Below are 25944 nucleotides of genomic sequence, written 5' to 3'. Positions count from 1 at the left end.
CTAAGGGAGATTTAATATGGATAATTTAGTCCACAAGTTCCAGGGAAGAGGCACACAGCGTGCTCTCATGAATGAGAATTGGCTCTACAGACAGAGAATCCACATCATTCCTCACAAATCCTTTCTTGAATTCCACATCTTTCTGAGAGTCATCTTTTATCACTCTAGCAGCAGAGACTACGCAATGTTTATACTTCTTCAAGGTTTAATAAACTTTCTTTGTATTTAAAATGTGCAAGCATAAAGATAAAATTCCCTGGCAGTTAGTTGTCTTTCGATTAGATTAGAGCCACTAACATTTTACCATCACTAACTGCTATATTAAATAAGCACTGTTAGGCAACATTTTAGTTAGTATCTAGCATCCTTCCAGCACTATACTGGGTATATGACAATTTATGCTATTTTGTTTATCCTTCACAACAAACAGAGGGTAGTTATCCTCATCCTTACTTTACAAATGTTAAAAATGGGCTGGCATTGTGGTACAGGGAGTTAGGCTGCCTGCAGTGCCTGCATCCCATATGAGCACTGGTAAGAGCCCCGCTGCTGAAATTCTGATCCAGCTCCCTGCTAATGTGTCTGGGAAAGCAGCAGAAGATGGCCCCAGTGCTTGGGCCCTTGCCCCAGAAGTGGGAGATCTAGATGGAGTACCTGGCTCTTGGCTTCAGCCTTGGCCCAGCCCCAGCCCTTTTAGCCATTCGGGGAGTGAACTCAAGTGGATGCAAGATCTCTGTCTGTCTCTCTCTCTCTCTCTCTGCTTTCAAATTAAAAAACAAAATGCCTCAGGACCTTACCCAAGGTTGCAAAGTCAAACAGCATAACTCAGTTTCAGGTCTGACATGGATTGCATGTCACCAGGCCCATTCGCTTCGTTCACTGCAGAGGACCAGCAAAATTGAACAATTAAAATATACGCTTAGCAATTTTTAAGAATATATCACCTCGTTATTAACTGTAGCCACCATGTTATATAATAGTTTACCTAAGCTTACTGCTCCTACTTAACTGAAATTTTATAGCCTTTCACCAACATCTGCCTTATTCCACACCACCCCTCTTGCCTCATAATGTTTGCTCCCCAAAAATGACTAATCTTTCTGGTCATCGATTCATTTGTACTCCTTCAGTGCTCTCCCTCAAGCAGCCTCCAGCCCCTGGCAGCCAAAATGTATACTCTCTTGCTTGAATGTGAAAAGTGCCATTTTGGTTTTTTTCCCCTTTACTTTCTCATAGGATATGCTGCTTTTTCTGAATCAAAAAGGACCCTTCACAAAAGGCATCTTCAGGCAGTCTGCCAATGTGAAATCCTGCAGAGAGTTAAAAGAGAAACTCAATTCTGGAGCCCAAGTACACCTAGACTGTGAATCTGTTTTTGTGATAGCATCGGTCTTAAAGGTAGGAAACATTCTCTCTTCACCCCAAGGTATAGTTGTGGGGCAAGGTAAAGGATTTGTTGTATGATTTGTGTTTCATCATGAGCATTATTTTGTTTTCAAAGATTCATAATAGATTTAGAATCAAAATATGAAAAAATAATTTCACAGAGTCAACACTGGACATTTTAAGTTACTACTAATATGATATGTGAGCTATGCTTCCTAAATTTTTTTCAGTCCACACTAATTTGTCATCGCAACTTCTACTCCATTCACAAAAGTAAAATTCAATTAAATCACACAGCATTTCTACTAACACAAACATCATACTTATGATTTTTTCATCCTATTGCATTCCTAATGAAGGTAAAGTTTTCAAAAATGAACTTTTTTGAACTCTGGAAAATAATTATAGAAGTTTATCATAATAGACAAGCCATCTATTTTACAACTGGAACAAAAAATTGCTGAGGCCAAAAATGCCATGCATTTCATTATCATTCCCACAGATATTCCTTCCCTTGGCCCCTAAGCCTTCTACTTCAAAAGTAGAGTAGGAATGATTCCTGCTGTGGGACCTTCCTTCACCTTCACCATACTTGTCATTCTTTATGGTTTTCACCCTTCACCCATGCTTACTTACGTCACATCTGTAAGTTAGTTTTTCTAAAATGTTTTCTTCCCCACATTCTTGGAAATGCCCTGCATTTTTGGAAAACCTAAAATAAAAATCAACTTCAAGCAGAGATTTTAATTCCAGCATTAGCTTCTGCAGACCTGCCTGAGGCTCCCAACTCCTAATTTTGGAACCAGGAATAGAGATAAGGCCCAACTTGTATCCCAGGGCCTGAAGCATTAAAAAAAAAAAAAAGGTCAGAGGAGGAGGGGAAGGGGAAACATGGCAAAGAAGACTCCCATACCCCTGTTCCACCTGAAGGACCAACAACTTGTAGAATCTTACTTCATGACTTTATGAACAAACAAGTGTTTCTTGGTAGATGGACCATGTCTGCTTTGAAACCCTAAACCTGAGCGGCAAGATGGCGGAATAGGAAGGGAGCACATTGATAGTTCAGCAAGACACACAGGTTAATAAAAGTGGAGATACTGCAGGGTCAAGGAAGAGTAGGGGAAGAAACAGCAGCGGAAACTCTTCCGGAACTAGTGATTCACAGTGGACTTGCGTGGAGAGCGTGGGAGCCCAAGTTCGGGACACCAGCGGCAGACTCAACGCACCAGCACTGGAACGCGAGGTGAGCCAAACCTCCATAGCCCGAGACACCAGCAGGCAAGCAGAAAGAGGAGACTAGAGGGAACAAGGCTTGAAACTCCATGGGGAAAAGTTCACCAGGCTAACTAGAAGAGAGATAGGAAAAAAAGAAAAAAAGTGACCGATACGGACACGAGTTTCTCTCCCTCCACTCACCCCTCAAAGGCGAGCAAGACAAAGAGCAGGCGCCATTTTGGACATACGTCATAAGCAGGGCGACCTCAGGTCTGCACCAGCCCTGAGCCTAGCAGAAAAACCTGACTCTGGGGGGAGGGGTGAAATAACAGGAGATTAGGATCTAACTTGGCAACCCAGTGGGAGATTGCAGGAGAATTGGAGCCCACACTGAGGGCAGCAGAGATTCCCTGTGTGGTCCTTGGGAAAGAGCTTCTAATCTCTGGCTCCTGTGGGTATATCATTTGCCTGCTAACTACCTCCAATTACATTCAGCTGTGCGGAATTACTTCCCTTTTGAATCAAAAAAGAGAGAGATTCTACCACGCCTAACCTGGGAGTGTCATCTTTGACACACCCTCAGCCCTGAGGAACCAAACACAGCTCTCAGTCCACACTTATCTCAAGCCTCTAAGGCTCCACCGAAAGCAGACAGTCCACTTAATATAGAGCCATAGTGTAACAAGAAAAAACACCACAGTGAAGAAACCAAATATCTCCAACATGCCATACAACAAACGCAAAAACCGAGGTAACAAGAACAAGGAAGACACTATGAGGCCCCCAAATGAAAAAGACACCCCAATGCAAGATTATGAAGATGATGAAACAGAAGAAATGCAAGAAGCGGATCTCAAAAAATTGATAAGAACATTAAGAAGTTCTCAAAAACAAATTCTTGAACTACAGAAATCCTTAGTGGACAAGATAGAAAATCTCTCTCGTGAAAATGAAATATTAAGGAGGAATCAAAATGAAATGAAACAACTAGTTGAACATGAAACTGTGATAGTGACAAAAAACCACAATGAAATGAAGAACTCAATAGATCAAATGACAAACACATTAGAGAGCCTTAAAAACAGAATGGGCAAAGCAGAAGAGAGAATATCGGACTTAGAAGACAGAGAACAGGAAAGGAAACAGGCAAACCAAAGAAAAGAAGAAGAAATTAGAAATCTAAAAAATATTGTCGGGAATCTACAGGATACTCTTAAAAAACCTAATATTCGGGTTCTAGGAGTTCCTGAAGGCATGGAGAGGAAGAAAGGATTAGAAGGCCTTTTTAGTGAGATACTAGCAGAAAATTTCCCAGGTTTGGAGAAGGACAGAGGCATCTTAGTACAGGAAGCTTATAGAACCCCTAATAAACATGACCTAAAGAGATCCTCACCACGACACATTGTAATCAAACTCACCACAGTGAAACATAAAGAAAAGATTCTAAAAGGTGCAAGAGAGAAACGTCAGATTACTCTCAGAGGATCTCCAATTAGACTCACAGCAGACTTCTCATCAGAAACCCTACAAGCTAGAAGGGAATGGCGAGATATAGCCCAGGTACTAAGAGAGAAAAACTGCCAGCCCAGAATATTATATCCTGCAAAGCTCTCATTTGTGAATGAAGGTGAAATTAAGACTTTTCATAGCAAACAGAAACTGAAAGAATTTGTTGCCACTCATCCTGCCCTGCAAAAGATGCTTAAAGATGTGTTACACACAGAAACACAGAAACATGGTCACCAATATGAAAGAAGGTAAAGGAAGGAAACCTCACAGCAAAAGATCACAGGAAGCTCAATTTCTCTTTGACATAGAATTAAACTCTGATGCTCTGTTAAAGCAATGTGTTAAAGTAATCTAAAAACAAAAAGCAATTCAAATCAATTGGCAATCTACAAAAAGAGTAAAGATTTTAAAAGCTATTATTAAAATTGCTATATTGGTCTATTATGCTATGTTATATGTGTGTACATATTGTATGTCCACATGGGGAAATTTTATTAAGAGTTTTATTTTAAATGGCTTATAGATAAGATTGTCCATAAATTTAAGCTGCTAAAATTAATCAAAGATACATTTTAATTTGTGTGACCTGAATCTCTGCATCATATGTTTTAAACGTGTTGGTAGAAAGAAACTAAAAGCATTTTAGATGGTTGTGCTTAAGTTTACTGGCTAAACAAACTACACCATGTTAGATATTTAAGAGGTGTTTTCAAATACATGATTCTTAAAATTTATAGAAGGCATTGGACCTTCTGGTAAATGTTCTCTTAAGTTGTTATCTAATGGTTGAAACGGTTTGCTAAGTATTCATGTGATATTGCTATTGTCAGCAAGCGATCTAGGACTTGCTCCCTCATTTCTCTATTCTAAGCCCAACTTGTTCTTTCATTTCTCTATTCTCTTCAAGGTAGGAAACTAATTCTATTATGAAGGAATCTGTAGGACGCACAATTTAATCTTTAGACCTTATAAAAGAGATGGCTAACATTTTTCTGTAATAGCATAGCCAAAATAAGAACTCAAATAATAATCTCATAGCTAGATTCACTTCGCCATCACCGAAGTATACAGTAAGTAGAAAAAAACCTCCCTTTCAGACAAAAGGGAAAGAAAGTTTTAAAGTGAGAATATAATTTTCCTCATGGGCATTGTCTACCTTAGAAAAACGACTACAGAACATGCCTGTGACTATAGACTTGTAGTTCAGGCCACCGAAGATTAGAGATGGGAAACGGGCACTCTCTTGACTTGCATCCTCTGGTCTGCTTTAACACAAACCAGGAGGAAAAGAAAGCTCGGCGTCAGAAGCAATGGGTGGCAGGCCTATTAATGGCTGATCTGGACAGTGATCTGCCCTCAGGGAGACCCAACAGGCCAGTCCACTGCAGTGGCTTTCCATGAGGTAAGCCTGGGCTTCAGCAGAAGTCAGCTTGTGAAGAGCCCTGGCAGCTCTGCCAAGAGTTGGATCACTGGAAATGGACCTGCCCTGGAGTCAAAGGATGCCCAGGTCAGAGCCACAGATCTTATTGGCTCTAAGCTGAAAAGCCCTTCACTCAGCCCAACTTCCAATGTGACCACTGCAGCTGAGGGGATGGTCAAGTAGGGTCAGCAACGTTGCAGGCAGAACTGTAAATTTCTTGTTAGAGATGCCCCCTGCCTTTACCTGGCCAGCTCTCCTCCCAGGCCAGCTAAGTAATGAAAGTCAACAGAGTGCCTTCCCCTAGGAGGTTCACACCTCCCTTAGGATGTACCCCATGTGAAGAGATGGACAGGTCTGGGCCTCTTAACTTACAAGGCCTAAAGCCCAACAGATTATTATCAAGCCCCTTCTATCAGGTTCTATTTGCCTCTCAATCAGAAAACTTAATTGTAGCTTAGCACCTTTTTTAGCTCCTCTAATAATGACTCTGTCCTTTGTTCTAGACCCTGTCTAGAGCACTTGGGCCTCATTCCTTTGTAATCATAACCTCTACTCTACCACCAATGGCTCTACTCCCAACCTGTGTGTACTGATGGTCCTCTTCCCCACTTAATGCTGTATAATTGTTCAAACCTGGTAAATGCCACTCTTAGGATCATTGGTTACTATCCTCACTCTGTCTTTTATGACCTTGTCTAAATATGATCAGAGTCGGCGAACTCGGAAGGCTTCCATAGCCTTGGCAACTCATGACGACAGCCTAGGGGTGGTTACTGGGGCCATAAACTAGAATGTCGGTTTGTTGGGTCAACAACAAGAGCCACTGTGCACTTGCTCCTCATGTGGGATTTCTGTCCTTAATGTACTATACATTTTGATTTAATGCTATAACTAGTACTCAAACAGTATGTTTCACTTTGTGTTTCTATGTGGGTGCAAACTGTTGAAATCTTTATACTAAATTGATCTTCTGTATATAAAGAGAATTGAAAATGAATCTTGATGTGAATGGAAGGGGAGAGGGAGCGGGAGAGGGGAGGGTTGTGGGTGGGAGGGAGGTTGTGGGAGGGGGAAGCCATTGTAATCCATGAGCTGTACACTGGAAGTTTATATTCATTAAATAAAAGTTAAAAAAAAAAAAAAAAAAAAGAAACCCTAAACCTTTTGGCATTAGGATATCACACCAGAGAACTGGAGAGCTTGAGCTGGAGTTAGCAAATCTGTTTTGTCCAGGGTTTGTGATTGCTCTTCAGTGGTGGATTTCAATATAGATATATTAGTGATTTTTATTTAATTAGGTTTTCTCTTCATTTTTTTTAAAAAGGTAAAGCCTGTTTTAGAAATATTTCCATACTATGCTATTCTTTATGGAGCCACACTTTTTATAATTTCATGCTAAATTGTGGAGGCCTACTGCAAAGAAGTATGATTCTAGAAGAGTTAAATATGTCTCAAAATGCAGCAATATTATTTGTGCAAAAAGAAAAGAAAAAAACTTACACAAATGACTGAAGATTCTGCTTAAGTGGGTACCAAGTAACTGAATTTTATCACCATGTTTACTATCTTACTCTCATGTTCCTCCCAAGTGATTTCAGGAAAGGAGATAATTTTTGCCAAGAGTTTTTGAGCTTTGTTTCTTTTTTTAAAATTAATACATAGCTTTCTTGTCTTTAAGACTATTTTGAAGTAGTACTTAAGTTTTCCTTTAATTTTTCACTTATGCTGGCTTCTCTTAAATATAAGTTTAACTTTTCAGACTATAATTGGATGAAAATTGCCTCAGACACTGTTACTTTGATCCCTCAGACCTTTGAGGAAAAGTTCATGTTTAATCCTGCAGAATCTCATCTCAAATGAACTTGGAAGTTCTGCTGGTGACCTGGGCTTGCATTTGAATTGAGTGCTGCAAGTTGGTGATTGTAATTCAGCACCAGCTCTCACTCGCTCTCCACTGTGATGGTGGCTGTATTTCGTAACTTGTTATTCCAGCTGTGGGAGAGTTCAGTAAGATGTTACGAGTTATTATCTTTCAAGTGTAGGTTTAAGATTTAATGATGTTTTTCTTCAAGACAGATCATAAGTATGTTTTCCACTGAGATGTTAAAAGAGAACTATTGTAACTACCCCATTTTGAAATAAGAGATTTTGCCTCTTCTAAATCTTACTTTAAGTGGGTGCTACAGCTAAAATTAGTTTGAAATTATGAAAATTAAATAGTTTTACCCCAAAATGGGTAACTTATGTGATGATCTCTCTGAACTACAAATCTCCAGGTGCATTTCTGCAGGAAGATACAACTGAACAGAGAAAGACGGAATCAGTCTTCCTTACTGTTAGTCACTCTCAAAAAAAATTTAGTATGATTATGGTGATATAACTACAATGAGATTCTTTATCTTAGAGTCTCAGTTATAGTTGATCAACCTTCCTTTGTCCCACATTAATATTTGGCCGTAAGACCCATAGCAACATTTCAATAAAGTCCTATTATAGCTGAGGCCATTCTTGACATTGACATGTACAGATAAGATGGCCACATAACCAGCTAACTGTAGCAATAAGTTATTGCAGTTTTCTGCATTGGTAATAGAAACATGATATAAAAGGAAAAAGTTGTGTGTTGCCCCTGCAAAGTACAACAATAAGGTTATTGTTTTGGTCTTCCAGCAAAAGTTAACATTGCCCAATTACAGACTTCCACCTCGCTCTATTCTGTCAGCAGGAATTTACATTTGGATAGACAACTGTGAGAATAGTGCTTAAACATGAAACTGAGTTTTCTCTGCTTAAAATTTACTGAGGGGGACATCAGAAATGCAAGCTTGGCCCTGTTAATACAGCTCCAAAATCCAGAGAGAGTTGGCCTAGAACCAACTCTCTAGGACCAGGGACCAAATTAACCTCTAAGATTTGTGTAAACCAAAGCTAAACTGCAAACACCCTGGGTTACATCCTGTTTGTGTCAGTCTGATTTCACCACACCCAGCCCCACCAGTGGTCTCGGCAGAACAAGGTCACCAGGAAAGGATAATGTCCCACGGATGTATTATTTACTGTACCTCAGGCATGTGGGTGCTTTCCCAAGCTTCAGAAACCAACCATCACCTGGAATGCTTTCTGCTCACCAATATATGAAAGTTCTTTGATGGAGAACAGATAATCTTTGAGAACCTTTTGATGCAGTTGCATACCACTGCCACTGAAAAATAAAGTACTAAGATAACAAAGATGTTATTTTACTCACTTTTGTTATCCCAAGCACCTCAAACAGTTCTTGGCACATAGCAGTAAATATATAATATATATATATATTAAAAATGATTGATTACTAGATTATGAATCTCATCGATAGCTTGGTACATTTCCTTGAACTAGCTATTTAGGGGAAGAAAAGGATTTAGGATGGTTTACTGCCGGCCTCTATCATGTTGTGCTGGTTTGCTAAAAACATACATACAAGCAAGAGGTTTCATCCCAAATTAGTTGTCCTTGATTTTAGCCCACCATAATCCAGACTTCAGTTATCCCAATGTTTCTTTCTTAGGAAAAAAAAAAATCATAGCATGATCTTATGTGTGCACAAGTCAGTGGATAGTTAGCACCATGTAATTCAGAGAGAATTTAAATTAACTTTTCAACAGAATGATTTCTTCTGATTTCTCCAGTACATATTTAGCATGAGAATAATAATTATTTTTCCATTTTTATAAGGATTTTTTACGAAATATTCCAGGAAGTATTTTTTCATCAGATCTCTATGATCACTGGGTCTGTGTAATGGATCAAGGAAATGATGAAGAGAAAATAAATACTGTTCAAAGGTAATTATTCTGATTCTGTCATGTCTTAAATATACTTTCAAACTTATAAGGTTGTCTGTCAAAAAAATGACAGCTTTCAAAGTCACATCTATGATGACCAATTTAAAAATATGTTTATGCTAATTTCTGCCATTGTTACTGCTTTTCTCCCTAATTTTAACATGGAATGTTTAAACATTGTACATCTTCTGTATATCTGAATCTGATAGATTATAGCTCCTATTAGCCTACTACCATAGGCACCATCTGCATTTTATAGTCTTTATTTTGGTAGATATTTGACTCAACAGATGACTTCTAACCACTTACATGATTCATTCAGCAACTGAAGTCATACAGAGAAAATTGCCTGTTCCCTACCCTTGGGAAATCCTAGTCTGGTAGATAAACCAAGAATTGTTGCTCAGTCTGATCAGTGACATAAACAGGAGATGTGGGAGCGTAGCAGTGAGGCAGTCCTCTTTGAGAAGTGTCATGAAGAAAAAGGGGCAAAGGCTCAGTCTGATCACAAAGATTGCAGTGTCTTCACTCAGGCAAAGAGGAATTGCTAGTACAATTCTCTGCCCCTCATTTCTGAGTATTTCCTGTTTTGTAAGAGAATAGGAAGGAGGTATAATTAAAAAAAAAGGGGGGGGGTAATACTTCCAGTTCTGTGAAAACTCATCAGTCTTAATATCATGTATTTACATGTGCTTGTTTAGGACTTTTTTTTCTTGGACAGTTTTAAAATACTAAGTACCTCTTTCATTGGTAGAAAAGTTTAGTGTAACTATTGAAGACACCAGAAATTAAAGCTGTGTAACAAAATACTACCTCTGTTTCCATCATGGTTCACTGTGAATCAAAGGATAGCATTAAATTCTATAATTTATTGCTTATTGTCCAAAATGTTATATCCTGCAAGCTGTTACATCCTAAAGCAGTTCCCAAAAAAAAGTTTAATTATGACTAATTTAAAATCTAAAGCAAATATGATTTTTAACTCATTAATGAGTGAACCAGTGTGATGTTAGAAGCAATTCAAAGGAGATTTCAGAGAACCACAGCTTACATACTATAGTTGAATCACAAACAATGAAATGAACTTGGATACAAAACTGGCTTTTTCTACCAGGGCAGGGCTGCAGATCAGTCAGTTATGTCTCCAGACAGAACTATCCAGTTTTAGATAAGTATTAAGTGCACTGCTCTCAGCTAACTACATCTTACAGAGTTGTCAAACAGTTCAAAATCTTGGGGCCCTCATAGAATCAGATCATCTGAAAATCTATCCTGCTGCCTTATTTTCCTTTGAATGTGCCCAGTCATCTTGTGATCTCTTGAAGTCAGGCCTGCATAACTGAGGTCCTACGAAGCTGTACTCAGGGTCATCCAGTGTCCTGAGGAGAGGCCTCTCTGCTGTCTGTGCAACAGCAGATCCATCACCTTATTTTCCCAGGTCAGAGGCTCTTGTTGGAAATCAAAAATAAAGCAACAGTGATAAAAATCATCTTATATTGTAGTGAAAATAATTTTTTTGAGAAGGGGTATTAAAAAACCTCCTATTAATTACCAACCAACAGCGCCGTGGCTCACTAGGCTAATCCTTTGCCTGCGGCACTGGCACACCAGGTTCTAGTCCCGGTCGGGACGCCGGATTCTGTCCCGGTTGCCCCTCTTCCAGGTCAGCTCTCTGCTGTGGCCCGGGAGTGCAGTGGAGGATGGCCCAAGTCCTTGGGCCCTGCACCCCATGGGAGACCAGGAGAAGCACCTGGCTCCTGGCTTCAGATCAGCGCGGTGCGCCGGCCGCAGCGCACCGGCCACGGCGGCCATTGGAGGGTGAACCAACGGCAAAGGAAAACCTTTCTCTCTCACTGTCCACTCTGCCTGTCAAAAAAAAAAAAAAAAAAAAATTACCAACCAAATGAGTACAGTCAAAACTATACTGTTCTAAGTTTGACTTCTGTTGAAGGTGGTAGAAATGAAACAGATTTGGGACAATATTGACCTTGGAATCTGGTGAAGTGCACAGCACAAGCTGTCAGGATGGACCTGGAAGTCTTGGTATTTTAGGTTTGGGTTCTCACCAAGACAGTGCATTCCTGTGTTGCTACTTGAAATAATTGCTGTTTAATTATATCAGAAAACTATTACGTAGATTTTGACTGAGAACGTTTCAGGAATTGCCCAAATGAAACCATGTCATCGTAGTTTCAGGGATGTTCTTCATGCAGTATTTTGTATCAGACATCTTTCTGCCACCTTTTGCATTTTCATGGGGTTGTAGAGGCAGTTTATAGAAGTTGAAAAATAAAGCCCCTGTGCTTATTCCTTCTTTCTGTATAGGCAGTCCTGAAACTTGCCTATCTGAACTGTATGCTTGGTTTTTGCCCTCTTGTCTTGCATGGTTCCCCATGCAAAGTGCAGGTTACCTGTCTTCACAGGTTTTTAATGAAATGTCTTGCTTAAAGAGCACTTTTTTCTGTCTTTAGGCTATTAGACCAGCTTCCAAGAGCCAATGTGGTTCTCCTAAGGTATCTTTTTGGGGTGTTACACAATATTGAACAACATTCCTCATCCAATCAGATGACTGCATTTAATTTAGCCGTGTGTATCGCTCCAAGCATTCTTTGGCCTCCTACTTCCTCCAGCCCAGAACTAGAAAATGAGTTTACAAAAAAGGTAAGGAAGTTTTTCATTTTTATGCACTGGATGACTGAGTTCCTAATTTGAAACTGAGATTCTGGGTATTAATCCCAAAAGTTGATCTCTTAAATTGCTTAAGTATACTAACTTATGAAGTTGAGTTTAGAGTGTTTTATCCTATACTGTTAGACTATACACACAGGTGACATTGCAGAAAAGTGAAAGCAGTTGGATTACTTTTTTCCTTTGAGGAAAACCAAACAAAATGTAACTGACATAAATCAGAGAATGATAAGAAAGCAGTTGGTATGCTAAAAAATAAAACAAAGACTTCTGCTTGTCACATGTAAAATCTTAGGCAAAGTTAGTTACATTGATTGACACTGTCCCATCTAAAAGTGGAAGTGATGATACAGAAGTTACAGGAATCACTCTCCTGTAGTACCTTCTCCCAACATGGTATCTGCCCCTTCACCTCAACTGCTGGGGCAGGGAAACTACATGAAGTAGTCATGTAGTAGTCAGTCCATCTCAGTGCAGGCACAAAGCTCCTCGCAAACTCTTGGCTCTTCCACTGAGCGCGAAAGCAGCATTTGGGTAGGCTCATCAAGAGGCACACAAGTTTTCTTTCTAACTGTGTCTCTGTCTTCCATAGTATATCCATCTGATAGTCTTTTTTCCCAAGGTTATGACAATATATCCTTTATGCAAATACTTATCATAAGTCTTTATTTAATGATACCTTATAAATATTAGTAACATTGGGCTGGCACTGTGATATTGAGGGTCAAGCTACCACATCTAACACTGACATTCCATATGGGTGCCAGTTCAAGTCCCGGCTGCTCCACTTCCAATCTGCTGGTGTACTTGGAAAAGCAGTAGCAAATGGCCCAAGTGGTTAGTCCTTGCCACTTATGTGGGAGACCTGGATGAAGCTTCTGGTTTCGGCCTGGCCTAGCCTAGCCATTTGGGAATTGAGGACCCCCCCTCCCTACCTTTCCTCTCTCTGTATAACTCTGACTTTCAAATAAATAAATCTTTAAAAAGAAAAGATCAGGATTCATATGAAATATTTATAAACATCAAAAGTAACATTTCATTTTTGTCCTTCATTGTACAGGTTTCTCTGCTTATACAATTTCTGATTGAAAATTGCTGTAGAATATTTGGAGAAGAAATTACTTCCCTCTTGGGAGAGGTGTCATTGAGATGTGATACTAGAGAGAATGCCTCAGGTACTGTGAATAATTGGATTGGATTTGTGAGAAATAAACATATCTATGAAGATTCTGGGACAGTAATTATCCTTGGCCCATAATAGCTGAGGTGAAGTGAGCTGGGTCCATGGGATCATGTTTTCTAGAAGTTCTTTAGGAGGCCTGCTGTTATGTCAGGCTGTGTTAACAGTGTGGTAGGGTTAAGAAATGCACAAGATGAGGGCCCAACCTTCAAGATGTCATTAGCGGAAGTATTTCTAAATAAATTTTTGTTTGAAGAAAAAAAAGAGTAGAGCCTGGTCTCAGAAACCAGGCACTCCAGTATGGGGTGCAGGTGTGCCCAACAGTGCCCCAACTGCTACATCAGACCCCCACCACATGTATGCACTTTTTGCAAAAAACGGTTCAGTGTACAAACATTCTACTTTATAGACAACTTTATTAACAAACTCCATCTGTCCATTTCATCAACTATCTACTATTAAACATTTCCTAGATGACCCAGAAATGCTTTTTACCAGTTGTTTGGCCCAAACCATGATCTATTCAAGGACCACATATAGCATCTGATTATTTAGGTCCTTTTTTGTTATGGTCACTATTGAAGAGGTGGCTCTATAGTTATTCAGAGGAATGTGCTGTGTTTTGGGTTTGTTTATTGGTAGAAACATGTTCTATCCCAGTATTTTCTTTCACATTTTAATAAGTGATGAGTAGTCATGCTGAATCATATCAGCAGACACATAATACATAATTTTGAGCTTGATTATTGGATTGCTGTGCTCACTGCCAATTCACTTCAGTTACATTCTTGCCTTAAAACTAGGACTCAATCTGTTGCTACATTTACATTTTAAAAATATCCAGTTCTGGCCAGCGCTGCGGCTCAATAGGCTAATCCTCCGCCTTGCGGCGCTGGCACACCGGGTTCTAGTCCCGGTCGGGGCACTGGATTCTGTCCCGGTTGCCCCTCTTCCAGGCCAGCTCTCTGCTGTGGCCCGGGAGTACAGTGGAGGATGGCCCAAGTCCTTGGGCCCTGCACCCCATGGGAGACCAGGAGAAGCACCTGGCTCCTGCCTTCAGATCAGCACGGTGCGCCAGTCGCAGCTGCCATTGGAGGGTGAACCAACGGCAAAGGAAGACCTTTCTCTCTCTTTCTCTCACTGTCCACTCTGCCTGTCTATATATATATATATATATATATATATATATATATATATATACACACACACACACACACATATATATCCAGTTCTAACCAATCATTTTAACAATTGATAGTGATGATCTGATGTAATGAGGGTTATGATCATCTCATTAAAATCTGTGAAGTGTTTTCTAAATCTGTCATCCTTTATACATTTATTGGTAGGCATTCATCTGTTACGTGTAGCTTACCCTTGTTTGTTGAGGATATTTGGTTACCTGAAATAGGTTGTACCACAATGACAGGATAAAGTGCTTAATTACTATTAGCTGTCACTTTAAATAGTACATAATTGACTTAATGGTTTCCTCAAATGCTGACAAATAAAAATGGTCACACTTAGTATAAATAAAATTTTATGAGGAATGCTAATAGAAGGTAACTTCAAAAAGTTCATGGAAATTGAATTTTAAAATAGGTATTTTCCGGGTGGTCACTGTGGCTCGGGGATTTAAGCCACCACATCCTCTTTTGGAGTGCGTGGTTCAAGTCCCAGCTATTCTGCACTTCTGATCCAGCTTCCTGCACACGCCTCTAGAAGCCAGAGAAGGTTAGCCCGAGTATGTGGTTTACTGCCATCCATGTGGGAGACCCCAGATGGAATTCCTGCTTCATGGCTTCTATCTGGCATAGCTTTCAGTGTTGGCAGGCATTTGGGGAGTGAAACAGTGAAAGAAAACTTTAACTCAGCCTTTCGAAGAAAATGGAAAATGCATATTTAAAAACATTAACTTTTAGAAGACTCCCACACTTATACAGATAGTTCATAGAAAACAAAATTAAAGTTTATATTGTTTTAAAAAAAATTTAGAAATCCGTGTTATACAAGAGATCTCAGAGAAGTTTATGAAAAATGTGCATTAGGAAAAATTATGCATGGACTTAAAAAAGGGATGAAACTTTTGGTGCAAAAATTTTTTTGAAGATCCCTTATGTAACAGAACTACTATGATTGAAACTGGAATAGGGGCCGGCGCTGTGGCTTAACAGGCTAATCCTCTGCCTTGTGGCGCCGGCACACCGGGTTCTAGTCCTGGTTGGGGCACCGGATTCTGTCCCAGTTGCCCCTCTTCCAGGCCAGCTCTCTGCTATGGCCCGGGAAGGCAGTGGAGAATGGCCCAAGTGCTTGGGCCCTGCACCCACATGGGAGACCAGGAGAAGCACCTGGCTCCTGACTTCGGATCAGCGAGATGCGCCGTCCGCAGTAGCCATTGGAGGGTGAACCAACCGCAAAAAGGAAGACCTTTCTCTCTGTCTCTCTCTCTCACTATCCACTCTGCCTGTCAAAAAAAAAAAAAAAAGAAAAAAGAAAAAAGAAACTGGAATAGAAGCCCAGAGGCCCTAGATGCAGGCCAGTTTTTTTTTTTTTTTTTCCTTATTCTTCCTCTTAGCCCCCAGGAAACACCTCAGTATTCCACTGTGCTGTAAAACATTCTGAAGACAAATAGCATCATTTGGTTGGAAATAGAGTGGTAATGTTGAATTCAAAGACATAGAATCTTCCAGAAATGATTCCTTTACCAATAACTAGTTGTTATCTTTGGCCAATTATTCTATGCCACTGAACATCAGTGTATTTATCCAAAATGTAGAGCATAACAATATCTAAACTTTATTACTTTAGTCACTCTTTACAAGAACCATAAAGAACTTTATAAGAGATGAATTGAGGCCGGCGCTGTGGCTTAACAGGCTAATCCTCTGCCTTGCGGCGCTGACACACCAAGTTCTAGTCCCGGTCGGGGCACCAGATTATATCCCTGGTAGCCCCTCTTCCAGGCCAGCTCTCTGCTATGGCCCGGGAAGGCAGTGGAGGATGGCCCAGGTCCTTGGGCCCTGCACCCCATGGGAGACCAGGAGAAGCACCTGGCTCCTGGCTTCAGATCAGCGCGGTGTACCAGCCGCAGCGTGCCGGCCACGGCGGCCATTGGAGGGTGAACCAACGGCAAAGGGAGACCTTTCTCTCTGTTTCTCTCTCTCTCACTATCCACTCTGCCTGTCCAAAAAAAAAAAAAAAAAAAAAAGATGAATTGATAGGCTTAGCAGATGATTTCTACAAGACTGGATTTAATTGTGTGCAACCACCAGCAATCCATTTTAGCAGGCACAGTCTTATTCAGAAGCTTGGTATATCTGGCACAAATTGCTTCTCTTTCAATCTTATGATGTGTTTATTGCTTTGAGGAAAATCTTGAGCATAGTCTGTTTTTAAGGCAGCACAGGAGCATAGGATTGTATTTGTGACATGTTACTTTTTTTTTTTTTTTTTTTTTTTACAGATATCTCTTGCTTTCAACTAAATGATTCCTCCTATGACAGCTTAGAAAATGAGCTCAATGAGGATGCTGATGCTCCATGTAGTGACTTGGTGAAGAAACTTGGCCAGGGCAGCAGAAGCATGGATTCTGTGTTAACCCTCAGTGACTATGACCTCGACCAGCCTGAGCTAGAAGGCCTTTTAACCCTGAGTGACTTTGACTTAGACCATTCTAAAGATGAAGACATACAAATGAAACTCCCTGTTGATTCCAAGCCGGTGAATGTTCCAGTTGTATACACGAAAATCCCACCACATGGTCATGCCAGGGCCCCACCTGGTACATGTACCCCCAGCTCCCTGTCCACACCTGTGGCAGGAGCTCCAAAAAGCCTGAGGCGACACCGGCGCTGCTCGGAGCCCAGCATTGACTATCTAGATTCAAAGCTTTCCTATCTCAGGGAATTTTACCAGAAAAAGCTACGGAAATCCAGCTGTGATGCCATTCTCTCTCAAAAGGATGAGGACTGTCTGAAGCAGAATCAACCCCTCCAGGAAGCGGGCAAGACAAGTTTTAAACAGAGTTCAGTCACAGGCACTGAGAGCAGCAAGAGAAGTGCCACTCATCAAAACATTAAGAAGAAAAGCTTACCTGGCAGTGAAGGAAACCATGTGAAACTTTTCCCTAAGTCCAAGCCAGTGGCCATTTCTGTGGCATCTTACAGTCATTTGTCCTCACAGGACCACCCCAGGAACCAGCCCTTTGATGCGGATCCATCTGAGTATTCCCCACCTCACAGGCCAGATGCCCTCAAGGGTTCCAGGACACACCGGCGCTGCTCAGAGCCCAACATAGATGATCAGAATTGCAAACTCACCTATCTCAGGGGGATTTATTCAAAGAAGCACCATAAAACCAGCTGTGATGCTGGCCTCTTGCAGGGAGAGGAAGACTACCTGAAGCGGCATAAATCGTTGCAGATAGAAGGGCAAAAGCTTATTAACCAGAGTTTGGTCATGGGGATTGAGGTGGGCAAGAGTAGTACAACAAACCAAAACACTGAGAAGGGTCTACCCCCAAGGCTAACCCTGTGCCCCAGGACTAGCTATTCCAGCTTATCCTCCCCAGGCACTTCCCCCTCCGGCTCTTCGGTGAGCTCCCAAGACAGTGCTTTTTCTCAAATTTCTGAACACTCCGTGTTTACACCCACTGAAACTTCCTCTCCAATAGATTGCACTTTTCAGTCTCAAAGAAAACAGGGAGACTTTTCTTCTGAATTTAGTAGTTCCAACCTCCTTTCTGGAATGCCCAGTTCCTCATCAGGTCAGGCCACCAGCCGTCTGCCATACACAAAAAAGGACACCGTGGAGTGGCATTCACAGATGCATGCTGTAACCCTTCACCCCAGCACATGGCTGAGGAATGGTGTGGCCAGCTTGAAAAACTGGTCCCTCAAAAAGAAAGCAAAGGCTGCCAAACCAGAGGAAAATAAAATAACTTCTGTGAAAGGACCCTTGGAGCCACCTCCACATGCTTCTGGTATTCCAGGAGCCAACTCACTGAAAGAGAGAGAGAGAGACATGCCCCTAAGGGCAGCTGAAGGACTTGGAGCCACACGGACAGCCCAGTGGTACAGTTCTCATCCCTGCCAGGACTCGGAAAAATACTGCAGTTCTTCATTCAGCCTCGTGGAAGGCAAACTCAAGCTTTGTATAAAGTCCCACGAAGGAGGAGAGAACGGTGGCCAGCGCTCTCCTGGTCCACCGCCTTGGGAGAGAGCCTCATCCAGCTCTGTGACTGTGGATGATGAAGCCAGCCCAGATTCAAGGCCTACAGTGGTTTGTGATGATGGAGACGGATATTTAACCAAAGACATTTAACCACAGTAACAGTTTGATGTCTATAAGAACAGGAACTGGGCTATTAATAATGACAATTATTACAACCCCTTTATATGAGATACTTGGGATAGGTAGCATAAGGATAATCATTGCTGATACTTAGGACAACAAACTATTTCTCTTTGTTGAGACTACTTGGAGAAAGATAATGCTAAAAAATTTCATCACCTAAATGTTTGGGAGGCTGTTCCTTCTGTCAAGTATAGGATTGGCCCTGCCATGTGTCTTCACAGATACTAGCACAGGGCTCAAGAAAGCATTCTCTGTAGAGGAAGCATGCCTTATGTGAAGTGTCTGTGAAATTAGTGTCTTAAGAAGACCAGAATCATACATGAAGAACAGGGAGCAAGAGAGGGTACAGAGAAACCATTCACATTCCATGGAATGTTGATAATAAGTAGGCAGGAAAAATGCCACTAATCAAAGCATGAAAACAAGCATGTCTGGTAATGAAGGAAATCATGTACAAGCGTTCCCTGAATCCAAGCCTGTGGCCACATCTGTAGCATCTTAAAGTCACATGTTGTCACAGGATTATCCCAGGAACCAGCTCATTGATGCAACTGTAGTAAACTCAAATAAATCAAGAGCCATAGTTGCCATGATATCATAGTTTTTTGTTGGTGGTGGTTGTGTGAGTTGATTTATTTCTCCATTAGTGTTGAACTGCTTTGTAACAGCTTGACAAAACGGCTGTGAGGAGAAGGGAGATGGTTCTTCATATCAGTGCCCTGTCCGAAGATGCCTGTGTTAGGAAAATACTCCAGAAATGCAACTTTTTCTATTTAGGAGGTGACCTGCTGACAGCATTCACTGTTTATAGCAATAGGTCTTTCTCAACTACATGAATGCTGCTATCAACTTGATCAAAGCATGGCACCTATATGCTGAAATGTTTCTCTGCGGCCCTGCCTCTTACAGATTGAAGTCAACCAGAAAAATTACTCAGGAGTCATTCTTGACTTTGTAGTTTGGCAATCTAGAGAGAAATTTGGAAGTTGGAAGGTTAGAAGAAGTCACAGGATAGAATACTCAACAAAGTGCCTGTTAGGCCTTCTCAGACCATCATTGGATTTGGATTTTCTTACTTCCAGAAGTTTTACCATATTTTTGTTTCAAGTAATTCATGGCTGTCTTGTATATAGAGAATTTTTACCCCATTGGTTTGTTTTACATCCATGGACCTTTCTCTTCTCTTTTGCCTTAAAAGTTTATATCCACAATTCTCCCCGAAGAATAATCGGGCCTTGTCAACCAATATGAAGGGGCAGCACTGAAAATGGGTGTGCATCTTCCCTCTGATATGTTGCTCAGAGGCCAGGCCCATTTTATCCATTTAGTCCACCATCAATGGACCATTCTCTCTCTAACTTATTCCAAATGATTTTTCTTACCACCAGGAATTTGTGACATCACATGTTCTCCTTTTGTCCTAAAGGTTGCATTTTCAGTTACAGGGGAAAAAATGTTTTCTCTAAGAAGGAAGTCATTTTGTTATTAGCTAGAGGTGCTACCTACCTCTTGGGGACATGGCCCTGTTCGCCCTAATCATTATCGTTAACTTTTAGAACTCTGTGTCTAAAGAGCTCCTTCATGACCCTGGCCAGCTCAGTCACAGCTGTGAAGTAGATTTCACCTTCTTAGCAACCACCCCCGTATTAAGATGCCTGAGTGTCCATATCCATTGTCTGTGGAATGATAGAAAAAGTCAGCAGGGACTCCCCTTACTCTTAGGGCATACTACTGTCAGAACTGCAAGATGTGAATGAAGCTCTTAGGGACTGCCGTGTCTTTCTGGAAGAAGTGACTTCTCTACTTACCACTATAATAGTTCTAACCTCTTTTCTTTCTTGTTGACTTGTAGAAAATCACTCCATTTGAAGCATAGAAAAAAATAGTTGCGGAGGTTGTTTCATGATCATTCCTATTCTCTGTGTTCCCTTAGATGCTCCTATAATACTTAATGTGAATAGTTTGTTAATATTGCTGTAAAATATTATATTGTATAATTTGAAGACAGACTACATGTCATTTTATCATACTCCATCAAGCTATAATATATTAGACTGATGCTTTATCTTAAATGCTTTGAGTTTGTATAATATATCTTGACAAATTTTATTATCATATGTTATGTAATAAATGTGTATTTTTGTACTTGCAGAAACTGCTGCTAACTTTTAAAGTTGTTTGGTTTCCAAGGCACTGATACTGGATGTGTATGAAGTCCATGCTGTCTGTTAAATAAAATGCCATTCTGCAGAGTTAACAACCCTGCTGGAGCAGTATTGCCCTTTGGAGAATTATTTTAGTTAGTGGGCCCAATCTCTGCTTAACACTGGAAATTTCGTAGAGTATAATTAATGTTGAATGGGAACTTTGAGCTTTCGGCCATAAGCCATAGTTAGTCTTTCTAGGAAACCAGTGGTTTGGCCTTTTTTCCCCCCAATCTCATTAACAACAACAAAAAAAAGTCATCAGTCTATGTTCTTACATCAAAAGGATCATTCGCTCCGTTTGATTTATGAGGTTTTCTTGTCTAAGTGTAGACCTTTCTAACCTGAGCACCCTGTTGACCCCAGACAGAGACCAAAACATCAGTGTTTTTCAGCTTATGTAAATGTGCTGAATATGACTGGTTTCTCATGATGGTTCAATCTTTGCCTTCTCAAAGTTCTAAGAGGTTTCCTCTGTAAATTTAACTACTGGTTCCAAGTCCAGAAAAATTATTTGCTCTTATTTATCAGTGAAGACTACAACTCCACTATCAGAAATGTCACTACTTACATTTGGGAAATGTACACATACACTGATGCAAATTTCTCTCTAAATTTTACAAAATTTTAAATATAATTTTAATAAAGTTCATCTATTGAAAACCTTATATTTAAGGAATTACCTCCTTGATGTTTTCCCACTTTTTATGGCATGACGTTGAATCAAAAGGATCTACTGTGTCCTTGAACCCATGGCATATTTTTTTCTATTCAAAGAAAATTCTCAAAATATTACATATCTTGCTGTTAATTCCTGTTTTCCTGTCAGGTCATATTTTAAAGACTTGAGAGGGTATCTTTCCAAACTGCCCATTTCAGTGCTAAGAAAATTCATTGTCAAGAAACTCTTAGTACATTTTGTTCCCTGAATAATAAAGTTGGACAAAATGTTTACTTTCTTTAATTCCTATTCGATCATAAGGGTTTTCCACTGAAAGAATACTCAGGATCTACGCTGCCCACCCTGTCGGAATCCTGCTGTTTCTGAAACACCTTCATGTTGCATTCAGAGGTTGTTTGATTTTTCAGTTTTTGATTTGTTTTTCCTAACACAGTCAACTCCTTGAGCCTCAGCTCTGTGTAGTATCAGATGTTACAGAACTGGCAGAAGGTTCAGGATGAAATGTGGAAATTTTTGCTTTGAAATCTCAAGATGGTATTAGATGAATATTCTTTATATTCTCATTGCGCAACACTAGAGCATATTTGCACTTCGAGATAACTCAGTGTTTTTAACGTGTTTTATTTGTTAAGGTTGAGTAAATGTTTTCTGGAGTTTAATTACACATGGTGATATAAGTCAGGTTTCAGAGACGTTAAAATTTAGATGCAAATTTTCATCTAGGTTTGACTTTATATTCAGTAACTTGGAATTAAATATAGTACTTTTGGGCTAGGGTTGTGGTGCAGTGGGTCATGCCATAGCTTAGGACTCTCACATCCCACAACAGAGTTCCAGTTCAAGTCCCAGCTACTTGGCTTTCAATCCAGCTCTCTACTGACGTGCCTGGGAAACAGCAAATGATGACTCAAGTACTTGAGTCCCTGCCACCCGCATAGGAGATTTGGATGGAGTTCCCGGCTCTTGGCACCAACCTGGTCAAGCCCAGGTGATGGCCCTTTGGGGAGTCAATCAGCAGATGAAAGATTTATTTATTTGAGAGAGAGAGAGAGAGAATCTTTTAAAAAAATTCTTAGAACCTTTCAGCCTCTTCATTTGCTATGAGGAGTGAATGAATAAGCTAAAACTTGTAATTCCATGACCCTGGGCAGATAAAAGATGTCAAGAAATACCAATTTTCTACCAGATTGTAGGGGCTCTGAGGGCTGCTGCCTAATATTTTCAGGAGAAAAAGGAACTTTCCCCAAACAATTAATGACTGAGGACAGAGAAGCTTATTGCTTGATGACACAGCAATAAATCAAGAAGCTAATTGGGGCAAGAAACTGAATCACAAGGAATTTTTAAAAATTGACAGAAAAAATAGAAAGTGTGACTAGGGAAAAATGAAAGTGTTAAAATGCTACAATAGCATTCAAGCAATTTTTATTGCCAGATACATTGCAGACCCTAGTGAAACAAGGTGGAAAAAAACAACTTTGATTCTCAGGGACTTCAAATGGAGGGACATAGGACTGTGTGGAAAAAGGGAAATAATCATTTATTGAGCACTTACTGTTGCCTGCATCCATTGGCAATAAGTGCATTGTCTCTTATTTCCTTTAACTTTCACAGCAACAGTTGTGTCATGGGTACATTCAACCAGAATCTCATGACTTCAAGATTTCTCTTTTTTTTTTTTTTTTTTTTTTGACAGAGTTAGACAGTGAGAGAGAGAGAAAGGTCTTCCTTCTGTTGGTTCACCCCCCAAAATGGCCACTACAGCCTGTGCGCTGCACCAATCCGAAGCCAGGAGCCAGGTGCTTCCTCCTGATCTCCCATGCGGGTGCAGGGCCCAAGCACTTGGGCCATCCTCCACTGCACTCCCGGGCCACAGCAAGAGCTGGACTGGAAGAGGAGCAACCGGGACAGAATCCAGCTCTCCAACTGGACTAGAACCCAAGGTACCAGCCCCACAGGTGGAGGATTATCCTAGTGAGCTGCGGCACCGGCCTCAAGATTTTTTTTCTACCCTTTCTCAAAAACAATACTTCTTCCATAGGAAACCACAAATTTTCTGTGAGGACTAATGTAAAACTTCACTAACTTATGTCTAGGCTGGATGTCTCCAATTTTACAACAATTAGTAACAATTCAGAAAGCTGCAGTGAATGTCAAAAAGAATTGAACTTAGAAACTGGGCCAGAGAAAATGACATATAATTCTTGTGTTTCCTTGCACCTCACCACTAAAGTACAACTATATATCCTGGAAATAATGCAAAAACAATGTGGTAAGAGGAGGTGAATTTGTTTGGCATCATAAAACCAGGAACAGCACAGCAGCATCCTGTATCCCCTCACCCACTAAAAGATGGCATTTCCCAGCCTAGTTGCAGAAGGCAGCCAAGTGCGCTCATTCCTCCCACCAGTACCCTCTGACTTGGGTGAGGCAGGCACACCAGCAAGAGGGAGTCATGTGAACTCCACTAGGCCTAAGAATACTCCTCACTGGGAGATTTGACCAGATAACACCAGCAAGAAAGGTATAGCCACAACAAGCAGTTCAGCCACAACAAGCAGTTCAGCCTCAACAAGCAGTCAGCCTTAGAAGCTACTGTGCCGCAGAAGGGCTAAGATGCCTCTCCTTGTTCAAAGATACTGAGACAGCCAGATGGCATGAATGAGAAGTTCCACCACAAAAAGTACCTCATCAGAGGAGACAGGCTCATGGGACAGGGAGGCTCGCTGGCTGGAAACAGAAACACAACAAAACCTCTGAAAAGACAACTAAGATCAATGTTGAGATTTTGAAGCAACCCTCTTTAAAATATTTCAAAAACCAAATTTCCATGAAGAATGAAATATAAAATCTCAAGAATCAAATAGAAATTAACTGAAAGGTGCAAAAGTTGGTGTAGGCTCAATAGTTAAGTGGAGATGACCATATAGCACCAGTGAATTTGGGGACATATCAACAGTTTGATCATAATTTGAACAGACAACTTGACTTAAAGAAAACAGTCTTAGCAATCTATGGAATAATAGCAAAGACCTAACATCAGAGTTCTGAAATAGAGGGTAAGACTGAAATAGCTTTCAAAGAAGTTACAGCTGAAAACTTCCCAATGTGGTGATATACAACATACACATTCCAGAACGTAAAGGAAACCTAAACAGGATAAATGCAAACACACAATTAAATGTATAGAAATTAAAGGCAAAAAATGTTGGAAAAAGAAACATATTACCCCTAGAAGAATATCAATTCAGATGATGCAAGATTTATCATTTGAGGCCATGGAGGCCAGAAAGAAGCGGTACATTTTGCAAATGCTGAAAGAAGAAATGTCAACTCAGGATCTCATGTCCATTGAAATTACTGTTGATGAATAATCAGGAAATACCAATATTCTCAAGTGAAGGAAAGCTTTTAAGAGTTTGTCATTAGCAGACATACCCATGAAGATGAATTAAAGGAAGTCCTTTCACAGAACTGTACAGAATCACACGTGCCTACTGAAAGAGAATGACTGGAATGGCAAACCTCACACCCAGCAAAGAAACAAGCCTTCACCTTACCCACCTGACTGCTAAACTCCAAGAAACTTCCATCTGACATGACATCTTGCCTTTCCCAGGTGATCATCAGAACAAAGCCTGAAAATTCTAATTATCAGTTGACTGACTCTTTGTTTTATTTCTAATCACCCTCAGAAGCCAAACTTGTCCTATAAAAGCAGACCCTTGCCTGAGATGCTGTGGCCGGGAATAAATTGCTTAGCAGTTAAGTGTTTTAAAAAAAAGTTTAAGGTATGAACCAAGCTTTGAATCAGAGTCTGGCATGAAAGAAATGGAGACATCTTGTGTTCTTCATTAATTTTACATTATTTATTTCAAATTTAGAATATTTATGAATATCTTTAAAAGACATTATTCACAATATTGCAAATCTAAACATGTTATATATATTAAGGTCAGTTTATCATCTTTTGATTTTCTTGTATTTAATGAAAGCAAATCTTTAAATATGAACACATTTAAGAGAATTTCTTGATCTATCTTGTCTATCATCTTAGTCAAAGAATGATCAGTCTTAAACCCACAGCCACATCATATTTAATGAGGAAAAGTGGGAAGCATTTCCACTAATATCCAGAACCAGACAAGGATGCTGACTTTCACCACTGCTATTCAATGTCATTCTTGAGATTCTAGCCAGAGCCATTAGGTAAGAAAAAGAAATCAAAGGGATAAAATTGGAAAGGAGGAAGTCAAATTATCCCTGTTTACAGGTAACATGACCCTATACATAGATGAATGACAAGACCCTACTAAGAGACTATTGGAACTCATAAGAGAGTGAGGAAAAGTTGCAGGATATAATCAACACACAAAAATCAATAGTCTATACAAACAATGCCATGGTTGGAAGTACAGAGATTCCTCAGAGATCTGAAAATACATCTACCATATGACCCAGCCATCCTATGCCAGGAA

At 40.3% G+C, this 25944-nt stretch overlaps 1 protein-coding gene across 5 annotated transcripts in view; it reads left to right on the top strand.

Moving 5' to 3' along the window:
* ARHGAP20 (Rho GTPase activating protein 20) overlaps positions 1-21468 on the top strand; it is a 140242-nt gene extending 118774 nt beyond the window's left edge. For all 5 annotated transcript variants that reach the window (XM_062196982.1, XM_062196978.1, XM_062196980.1 and 2 more), the window contains 5 exons: positions 1237-1398; positions 9248-9357; positions 11829-12018; positions 13106-13220; positions 16689-21468. In XM_062196982.1, the coding sequence (XP_062052966.1) occupies positions 1237-1398; positions 9248-9357; positions 11829-12018; positions 13106-13220; positions 16689-18547 (2436 nt within the window). In that variant the 3' untranslated portion in view covers positions 18548-21468. The remainder of the gene's footprint in view (positions 1-1236; positions 1399-9247; positions 9358-11828; positions 12019-13105; positions 13221-16688) is intronic.
* Positions 21469-25944: the final 4476 nt, after the last annotated feature.

Source organism: Lepus europaeus, chromosome 7 (assembly GCF_033115175.1).
Source record: "Lepus europaeus isolate LE1 chromosome 7, mLepTim1.pri, whole genome shotgun sequence".
In the NCBI taxonomy this organism is placed as follows: domain Eukaryota; kingdom Metazoa; phylum Chordata; class Mammalia; order Lagomorpha; family Leporidae; genus Lepus; species Lepus europaeus.
Note: the sequence above shows the minus strand (reverse complement) of the source record. Positions and strands in the feature narration are given on the sequence as shown.